Source organism: Mustela nigripes, chromosome 2 (assembly GCF_022355385.1).
Source record: "Mustela nigripes isolate SB6536 chromosome 2, MUSNIG.SB6536, whole genome shotgun sequence".
Classification (NCBI taxonomy): Eukaryota; Metazoa; Chordata; class Mammalia; order Carnivora; family Mustelidae; genus Mustela; species Mustela nigripes.
Window position 1 is genome coordinate 147,311,993 of NC_081558.1, and position 10,741 is coordinate 147,322,733.

General features: G+C 35.6%; 1 protein-coding gene across 2 annotated transcripts in view; it reads left to right on the plus strand.

Annotated features, from left to right (window-relative positions):
• Positions 1 to 10,741, plus strand: part of PLOD2 (procollagen-lysine,2-oxoglutarate 5-dioxygenase 2) — a 101,286-nt gene that overhangs the window by 34,562 nt on the left and 55,983 nt on the right. For both annotated transcript variants that reach the window (XM_059391785.1, XM_059391784.1), the window contains exon 2: positions 8,284 to 8,375. In XM_059391785.1, the coding sequence (XP_059247768.1) occupies positions 8,284 to 8,375 (92 nt within the window). The remainder of the gene's footprint in view (positions 1 to 8,283; positions 8,376 to 10,741) is intronic.

Below are 10,741 nucleotides of genomic sequence, written 5' to 3' on the forward strand. Positions count from 1 at the left end.
AAAAAAAAAAAAAAAAAAAAAAAAAAAAAAAAAAAGATAGCTTTTTGTTTGTTTGTTTTGGCCAGCTGTCTCATATATTGGCTCATTTTTGAGTTTTTATTCTCATAAAGCCTGTAGGGTACGTTTTATCCTTTCATTTTTTAAAGTCATGTTTTGTTTACCCTGATCAAAGCCCCCCTTACTGTGATCATTCCTGGTGTTTAAAATTTAGTTTCCCCTTCTAAACTCCAGAAACAATTTGTCGGAACTCAGTGTATAGTGTTTGGCTGCAATCAAGTCCTTGCATTTTTATCTCCATGTTTCTGGAAGGGGATGGGGATGACTGTAGAGGAGTGGGTCTCCTTTAATTTTCATCTTATCTATCACCTTTAGGTTGAATTCTTAAAATTTAGGTCACAGATATTTATTGTGAAGGATGGTGGGGTATAACCAAAGAGAGTTACTGAATTGAAGTTCTTAAAGTTTGTTGTTGTTGTTGTTCTTGTTTTTACACAGTTTGAAAAGATTATATTGTTCATATTAATGTTTTTCCAGAGTATGCAAATACTTTTGTGATTAAGTGAAGACAAATTTATTTAAGTATAAATTTATTTAAATTTATTAAATATGTATTTATATCAATGTTTTTAAAATAATTTTCTCAATGGTTGCTATGATTAATATGGTTATAGAGAGCACACAATTTTTGATATTAAAAATTTCACCTCATTCTAAAATTCCAATGTTATCCTAATAGTTATTCAAGTTTTACTGACTACACGTATGCTAAAATTGATGTTTTTTGTAATATAATTGTCTGTTTGAATGCTGTTCTTAAATGCCTTTAACCTCTCATAGCACTGTGAAAGCAACTAGCTGCTAGGAATTATTAGGCATAATATTAAATATCTCTTTTGTCCGTGTCTTGAAATTTGTCTTTCATTCACTACTAGGTTACCTAATAAACTAAACATGGATATATACTATCAGGAAAAATGGGCCCCCCTAAAGAAAATTAGAAAACATTTTTTAAAAAGTTGATATTTAGTGTATGTACAAGTTTTTATTTGAAAAAAAAAAAAGTTTAGAAATGTATATTATGGTTTGAAATACTTATGAGGGAGAGAGGTGGTCTTTGTCGACTTTGACCTTTTAGGTCCCTAAGGCCTCTGGTGGTCTTACTCTGGTCCTGCTTCATTTGATATCTGGTGTTGGTTAAACTTCTGGTTCTAGAAGTGTTTATCCTTAACGTGATGCTATCCTACCATTTGGCTCCTGGACCATTTGTCATTCAGTCTTTTATATGTAACAGGCAATATCTCACCTTCTCTAATCCCACTGCACATAATGCCATAGGGATCAAATCATCCTGATTTGCTCAGGACTTTCCAAGCTGTGTTTTTGTTTTTGTTTTTTGTTTTGTTTTGTCTTGTCTTAATTGTGTGTGTGTGTTTTAAAGATTTTATTTATTTATTTGGCAGAGAGAGAGAGAGAGAGAGAGAGAGTGCTAGCGAGTGTGTGTGCATGAGCACAGCAGGGGGAATGGCAGTGGGAGGGAGAAACAGACTTCCTGCTGAGCAAAGAGCCAAATTGGGGGTGGGGGGCAGGGAGAGCTCTATCCCAGGACCCTGGGATCCTGACTTGAGCCCAAGGCAGATGCTTAATCAATTGAGCCACCCAGGTGCCCCAGGACTTTCCAAGTTTTAAAACAGAAATCCCCATGCTCTGGGAACTTTCTTAGTTCAGGGCTGACTGGAGTGATAGGTCACCCTACATACTGCCCTTCCCCTCTACCCCATGGGATATCTCTTGATTTGCTGTAGATCTGTGCATTGTCCAGAGTAGGCTGTGGAAGCTCAGGCATCCATCAGAATGGGAATGTGTGAAGCTGTTCCCTATGTAGCATTAGTAGTTGAAAGTTTATCTTTACTTTTTTTTAAGTGTCCCCTTTTCTTCCCCCACCCTTTCCTACAAAAATCCTAAGGAATTCTTTGATGTCTGACATACCCCTTTTCGGTTTTTTTCTTTGTTGGAATTTTTGATATTAGTTGTTTTTGAGGCATTATTCTTTTGATTTTTCTTTTTTCCAAGAATTTCACAGAGTATGATTTGTTTGCTACCTTAGCTTTCGTTTAATTGTCATAGTGTTTGGGTGACGCAGTACTTAAGAAAGCAACAAAATTGTTCAATAGGACCTAGGAAAACCATGTTTTTAATAACTGAGAATCTTGAAGTCCAGTCCTAGATTGGTTACCACTGAGTTGCAGGATCCTGAACAAGTGTTTTCTCTTTAGGTCTTGTTTTCTCCTATGTAAAAGAAGTGGACTTAGCTATATTATTCATGAAGTCACAATTTACATTAAAATAAAATGACTCAGGAGCGCCTGGGTGATTCAGAGGATTAAGCATCTGTCTTTGGCTCAGATCATGATCCCAGGATCCTGGGATCCAACCCCTCATTGGGCTCCCTGCTCAGTCAGCAGGGAGCCTACTTCTCCCTCTCCCTCTGCACCTCCACGCCCCCTCCCCCCGCCTTGTGCTCTCTCTTGCTCTGTCAAATAAAGAAATCTTAAAAACAAATAATAAAAATAAAATTACTCTTGGCAAAGGAACAGAGTGTCTTATGTACCAAATACTTCTTTGGAGTCTGGAGTCTTTTCTGTATCTCTGTAGTGTGACCTTTGAGCCCTAAACCTAATACCTATCCCTTTATCAGGCACATAACCAATTAGGCCCATAATGTCTTTTTTTCAGATGAAGACTTGCTGCTTGTAATTAGAAGCATGTGGGGTCTGGCATCCTCAAGGCCATCCACCCCCAGATTCAACCATTCATTAGGAGGACTAAGAGGATGTAACATTTAAGTCATACTTATTGTTGTGATGTGAAAGGATATTAAGCAAAATCAACAAAGGGAAAAGGCACATGAGCCAATCCAGGGGAATCAGATGCAGCTTCCAACAGTCCTTTCCCAGTGGCGTCACACAGGATTTGCTTAATTCCCCTAGCAACTAACGGTGACAGCACATGTGAAATGTTATTCATCAGGAAAGCTCCTTTGAGACTCAGTGCCCAAAGTTTTTAGTGGGGGCTGGTCATATAGGCAAGCTCTATATCAAAATTCCAAGCTCCTTGAAGGAAAGCAGTTGTTCAGCATAAGTACATTGTTTCTACGTTTTAGGCACAATGAACCATTCCTATTGGGAATGGTGGGAACCCTCCCTATATCCAGTTTTCCAGATGGCAGCTAAGGACCAGCCCTGCATGCAGGTCTTTCTAAGAATAGAAGCTTCAGGCTTGCCACATTCTCTCTTTTCTACAGATGTAGTAAAACTCAAAGTTCGTATCTAGTCTCTTAACTTCTCACCAGCAAGTAAGTCCACGTGAAACAATGGAAAGAAATGGACTTTGAGAAATAACTGAAGTTCTATCCCTGGCTTTGCGAGTAATTTGTTGGTTGGCTTTAGTGAAATTGTTTAACTTATTTAAACCTTACTTTCTTCATCTGTGAGTTGGAGATAATAAAGCTAATGACATGGGCTTTTGTTGAGAACACATTATTTTATATATACATACATATGAAGCATAGATTTACTTGTCCCTGAATCTACTCATTCAACAAATGTTTATTAAGAACCTACTATATGCTGAACACTGATATACCTTAGAGGGGTAGTATTGAGAAAGACATCCTGTAAGACCTTTATAGTCTAGCTGGGGGGGGGGAGACTTTAATCTCAAATAATAATTGTGAATATTAATACACAATTTGTGCTAAGTGCCTTGAAAGTGAGGTAGTCAGGGACCGTCTTCCTAAGGAAATAGCCTATTTTGAGAATCTGAAATTTCAAAAGGGAGTGACTCCATCAAGAGGTCAGGAGGTGAATTAGATAATGATGTATAGGCTCTTCTCTTTGGGTAGGAAGGAGTAGGTGTTGTTGGAGGGTCAAAAACAGCCAGGGCAGTTGGAACAGAGAGAAGAAAGGAGAGAGCGGTAGTGGATGACATTGGAGAGGGCCACTGTCAAAGACCACACTTAGGCACCTTCTGAAGAGCAATGGAAAGCCATTTAAGGGTGTTTAGCAGTGAGTGTTTTGAAAAGATCACTCTGGCTGCTTTGTAGAGCTATGACTGGAGTGGGTTAAATGGGTTTAGGAGACTGTTGCAGAAGCCTGGGCTTGATGGCCGTAATTTGAGTTAGTGTTATAGCCTCCTTGGAGATGGGGAAAAATGTAAATATTTGAGAAGTCATATCTGCATTTTCTTGCTAAACTATTTGAATAAATAGCTTCAAGCTGAACTGTTTTTACAGAGGTTGGGTTTCTGTGTTTGTGTGTTTCAATCATTACTAGCACCATAAAATCTTGAGAGTTGGAAGGGATATCAGATTCTTGAGTGTGTAACTCTGGTTAGAGATGGAGTTATAACCTGCTGAGATTTGCACAACTAAAACCTACCTTATCCATGCATTTGTTGAGTAGAAATAAGAGGATATTATCTATGTAGATTTATGTAGACTTCACAGTGTCAGCCACTTTGTATATATTAACTAATCTAATTCTCACAACAAACCTATCAGGCAGGTGCTATTATTACACATAATATTATAGATGAAGCATAATTGGAGACATACAGAGCTGACCAATTTCTAACAAATAAATGGAAGAGCTGGGATTTGAACCTGAGAATTTGTCTTAAGATTAATTTGGGCAACCCCAGTGGCAAACTATGATTCTTAGGTCAAATCTGATCCACTGTTTTTGTAAAGAGAGCCAAAAAAAATTAATAATTTAAAAAAAGTTTTAAAAGCATTTAAAAAAAAGAATAAATATAAAGAAGAATCACGACAGAGATTATATATGGTCCACAAAACCCAAAATATTTGCTTTTCGGCCTTTTACGGTGAAAGTTTGCTAGTCCCTGCACTATGCTAACCATTACTAAGAAGATACGATATGTTCTTTTAGTAGAAGGTTGAGAGTCATTGTTAAAGGACTGGTCATAAAATGAGTTAGTTTTTAGAATTATTTTTCTTGCTATCTGCAAATTTTAAAAATTGAGGACTGGTTTGACTTTGTGTGGAGAAAGTTTCTTGGAAAGATAAACTTCTCTTTCCATAGTAGGATCAAAAGCAGCAGGGCTAATGCTGAGTTAATTAATGTGATGACTGTCATTAAGACATTGAATTTCAGATGACTTTTATGTGCTGGTTTAGCATTTGGAGATGGTATATTATCACAAAACTTTGTCTTTAAAACCCATGGTTGCTTTTGAAAAGAAAAATTAGGTCAGCACTAAATATTGATAAATTCTGCTCTTATAGCAACAACTATTTGGAGAAAGAATGCCTCTTTAACAATGTATTTCTCCTGCCTCCAGAACTGCATTAATAAGAGAGAATATAGCATACTGATGGCATTTCTAGATAAACTGACTTCTTGGTTTCTTGAGAAATTCTGATATTCATCTGAATTTTTATAGAGAGCTATATATTTAGCGACTTCATATTTACTAAATCTTATTAGAATGACAGGCACTTGGGGGATTATAAAGATGATTACAGAAGTTTTTGTATGTTGTGTTTTTTTTTTTTGCCATGGTGTGAATTTTCATTGATAAATGGTGGTTCTAATCTACCACACTTTATAGATGCATTATGTGTTTCTTCCTCATGCAAACTGTATTAATCTATTTTATGATAGGACCAGACTGTGGCAATAGAGGTTACATTTGGTCACAGTTAAACTTCCATTTGCCTTTTCTTTGACACCATTATAGATTGGTTTTGGTAATGGTTGATGGGTGCCCCTTATTCAAGCCCATTTCCTTCCTCCATCATCTCACATTATCGTTTTGGTTGTGGTGCATGAATTGAGTGAAGTACTAATAGTAGTTTATTAAATTACAATCTTTTGGGTTAGACTATTTCTGCTGTTTCATCCTTCTTTTTACTTATTTAAATGGTTAAGAGTTTCATATTGAATATTTTTCTGTAATTTTTCTTATTGGAAGATTAGGGATTGTGTATAAATTTGAACTCTCTTTAATTGTAGGAATTTCCAAACATATACAAAAGAATCCAGTTTTAACAGTCATCACATATGGCCAGTCTTATTTAATCTTTATGCTCCTCCTTCATTGCCTCTTCTCAATCTCAGACAATTTTAAAACAAACTGTAAATACTGCATATTATTTCATTGGGTAAATACTTAATATGTGTCTCGAAATTATGAGGACTCTTTAAAAAAATCAATGCTATTAGCACAATAAAAAAGTAACAGTAATTTCCTAGACAACAAATATCCAATTAGTGTTCAGATTTCCCTAATTTTCTCAAAAATACCTTTCTGCAGTTAGTTTTTCAAATTAGAACCCAGCTAAACTCCATGGTTTACTTGGTTGAATTATCTCTTAATTCTATTAATATACTATATTAGTTTCCCTTCTATTCTTTTTCCCTTTTGCCACTGATTCCTTAATCAATTGTGAAATCAAGTATGTATCAAATTTGTTAAAATTTTGATAGGGTACTTCATAAATGGTGACCAAGTTAGACTCTGGAATTGATGGGTGAAAACTTATGAGTGGTACATGTCAACACTTTCTTCTTTTATTGCTCCCAATTGAGTAAGATTTACTTCTCATCCTAGAAATGATGCTGAATAACAGGTCAGAGGAAACATGTTTATATGTAATGCTATTAAACATAACTTTCTTTAACAAAATTACTAATTCATTATTTGTTTTTGGTGTTTTTGTTTTTGTTTTGTTTTGTAATTAGAAACAATAGTAAAACAACAGTAGTCCTTATTTGGCAAAAGATTGCCAGACATAGTCAGACTACACATTTTTAATTTTGCCTTCTGAGTCATTGGATTTGGTAACATTTCTGTCTACACAGTGGTCTGGCCAACATTACTTTTCCTATTAAGGATGTTGAAATCCTTGCTGTTAATTTCATACTGAAAATAGTAAGTATCAAAAATCCATCTGACCAAAATCTAAGCTTGTGGATAATTCTTACGATTTGTGTATAAAATATTTACAAAAAATCTGGTATTCCCTTTCAAAATTCATTGTGAATGGTAATATATCACATTTTTTCAATTAGTTAAGCCTTGTTTGAAACTTTACAAATGAAATTTTTTTTTAAAAGAATGGTTAGTTTAAAAACACTCTTAAAATATATTCATTTGGGGCCTGACAGCTTTATGAAAATAACTTATTTTTCCTTAAATTTTTTCTCATAATGGTGAAAATTATGTGAGATACACCTTTTTCCAGGAAAAAAAACCCTAAGAATATTGATATTTATCTCGATGGAAATGTTTTCTTTTTTTGGTTGACTAATGAATGTTGAATCTGCTATTTCTTTATATTTATAATATAATATATATATTATATTGTTTTATTTATTTAAAAAATTTGATGGAAAATTATTTTGATTTATATGGAATTATTTCTAATTAAATTCTTTTTTTTTTTAAGATTTTATTTATTTATTGGACAGACAGAGATCACAAGCAGGCAGAGAGGCCGGCAGAGACGGGGGGGGGGGGAAGCAGGCTCCCTGCGAGCAGAGAACCCGACACAGGGCTCGATCCCAGGACCCTGGGATCATGACCTGAGCTGAAGGCAGAGGCTTTAACCCACTGAGCCACTCAGGCACCCCTCTAATTAAATTCTTTAATGCATTGACGCTATTTCCAATAATTGCCTATTACTTAGAAGACATTTATAAATTTGTGGATTTTTGGTTATTGGTAACAGACAAGTGAGAATCAAGCAATACAGCTCAGTGCTTAGAATGTTGAAAAGATGTTAATTTTTGCTTTCTTAGTCCATGGGTCCTTCCATGTCCTATGGTTAAAAGAAATGTCCCAGCACTTTTGATATCTGCTAATGTATTTGCTTCCTTTGTATATTTTCCAATGTGCCTTTTCCTGATAAAGATTCTCCTTAATAGCTTTTATGGATATTTTGAAATGATTTCTTAAATCTACCTACTCCTACTAAGAAGTGGTTTTATGTTGGATAGAAAATAATCATCCTCCTTTATAAAATGGTGACTAAAAGCTGTGTATTTACTAGAGCAGTGCTGATTTGGTTTCCTTTAATTGTTAAAAAAACGATGTACTGACTGTGATGTCAATGTTGCTGTGGCTTTTAAGAGTTCATTACAAAAACTAACAGGAGATAGATGGGTAGGTTTAGTGAGGACTCTAATCGCTATTGTAGGTTGTAAAGTGGGATCATTTAAACTCTTGGTAAACCATCTTACGTAAGCCCTTCTGTCTTTGCAGATAAATTATTAGTCATAACTGTAGCAACGAAAGAAAGTGATGGATTCCATCGATTTATGCAGTCTGCCAAATACTTCAATTATACTGTGAAGGTATGGTATATCTTTTTAATTCATGGAGATGTTAGAATATATGACTAAAGTACATTTTTTCATAGTAGTAACAATACCACCACCACAATCTGCAATCCACACAAGGGAGTTGAAATTTGGTTGCATAGTTGTTGAGTTCGTGTATATAGTTGATTGTCTTCTGGGTATACTTTGACGTTATTAATACTGTGCCACTTAGATAATTTCTTCATATTTGATAATGCTTTATATAAACACATTATATAAAACAACATAAAATATGGTTTTATATATATATATGTTTCTTTTGAGGGGTCATATATAAGCACAGCATAACAGATTTGACAGTAATGTTTTTCACTTACTTTGAAGGATTTTTTTCTGTAATGGGTGTGTCTGTCATAGTCTGTTTCTTTGTCTATAGAGAATTAGAAACATGGCTGTGAGGAGAATAGCTTTTCTGTCCCATTATTGAGAGTTGTTCCTCCTGTTTTGTTTTAGAGGAGTTTGGGAAGGTTATAAAAGTATAAAAGTGTTTTTTAGAAGACTGACCTCCAGGAGAATATCTCGTTGATAAATGATCAGAGGAAACCTGGGGACTTTGGTAGAACTAGTAAACTGAGTGTGAAAGGCCTGCCTTTTTTATTTACTTACATATTTTTTAATAGAAATGAGGATCTGTCAGCCAAGTCTTTTCACAAATAAGAGGTGGATGGGGAGGTATCCCAAGTAGGAAAACAAACCAGCCAACTAACCAACAAACTGAACACATTTACAAACCTCCTCTCCAAAACCAACCAACCTAAAACCAACCAACCAAACAAAAAACAACTTAAAAAAAAAAAAAAAAAGAAGAGCAGAAGATCGTTTTGCTTAGGGAAAAACTGAGCTGTTTTAGTATGTAATGTAGAAATAAGGTGGAATTCACGTACATAACCCCTGGGAGACTAGGTACAAATGTTAATATAGAACAGCTGTTAAGGAGGCTGAGCTCTGCTGGAAAAGAGATCTAGTGTTAACAACCAGATGTTTAGTGTGGAATAAATGAGCAATAGGTTAGAAGTTTGTTAGGATAGAGGAAAAATATAGTAGTATGTACTGATAGGAGACATATGGAAGTAACAGTGAAATCAGAGTAACATAATGCTGAAATCCAGTAAGTGGGGGGGAATCTTTATAGAGTTTGGACTGGGGAGAGTGTGGGATATTCCTTATATGTGAAGCTGTTTGGAACTTTATATATTGTATTCTGTTGAAACCATATAAGCTAGATATTACTTCATTTCTAGGTAAGGAAAACTTGCCCTAGGGTGTATAGCTATGAAATGTCAAATCTTGGAACCAGCCCATTTGAGTAACTCTTGCTATCTTCCCAATCATGAAATGTAATAGTTCTTAAAGTATGGACCACAGACCACCAGCATCAGCATCATCTGGGGATTTGTTAGAAAGGAGATTCTCAAGGCTGTTATCAGACCTACTGAATCACAAACTCTAGCAGCAGGACCCTGTCAGAGACAGTAGGATCCTATATTTTTTTAAATATTTATTTAAGAGAGAGAGGTCATGTGTGGGAGGAGCATAGAGAGAATCTCAAGCAGACTCTTTACTAAGTACAGAGCCTGATGTTGGGCTCAATCCCATGACCCTGGGATCATGAATGTGCCACCGAGGCACCCCAAAGCAGTCTGTGTTTTAACAGACCCTCTGTGTGATTTTGATTCATACTAAAATTTGACACACTGATAGAGTGGAAAGAAAATAGAGAATAGAGCTTAGCGTGGTGCACTGCGCAGAGTAGGCTTTTGCATGTGGCTGGGTCTGGTATTATTGGAGAAATCCAGAAGGGTTTTGGAGTGGAAGTATAGCAGATCACAGGGTTATAGGAAAGCAGTTTTTAGGACAAAAACTAACAGTTCTACTAGACTAATAATTCTTCTAGACTAGCCTCAATATGAATCCAGATGCACATCAATTTTGAGTTTTCTTGGTAGCATTTATCTCCAACCTGCAGTAGAGATGGTGATCAAGTAACAACTAGAGATCTGAGGCTAGGAGCCCCATAGGCTTTGCCAGCCAGGTTTATATTTGGTTCAGGGTTTAGTGATGTTGGAGCTAATAGTATTTATTTTCTAATAAGCAACAAAACTTAAAGGTAACCTACTGAGTAGGAGAAGATATTTGCAAATGATATATCCAATAAAGAGTTAGTATCCATTGAGTATGATATAGTGTCCTTCCTCATCTCTTATTATAGTCTTTGGCTTAAAATCTAATTGATCTGATATAAGGATTGCCACTCCTGCTTTCTTCTGATGTCCATTAGCATGGTAAATTCTTTTCCACCCCCTCACTTTAAATCTGGAGGTGTCTTCGGGCTTAAAATG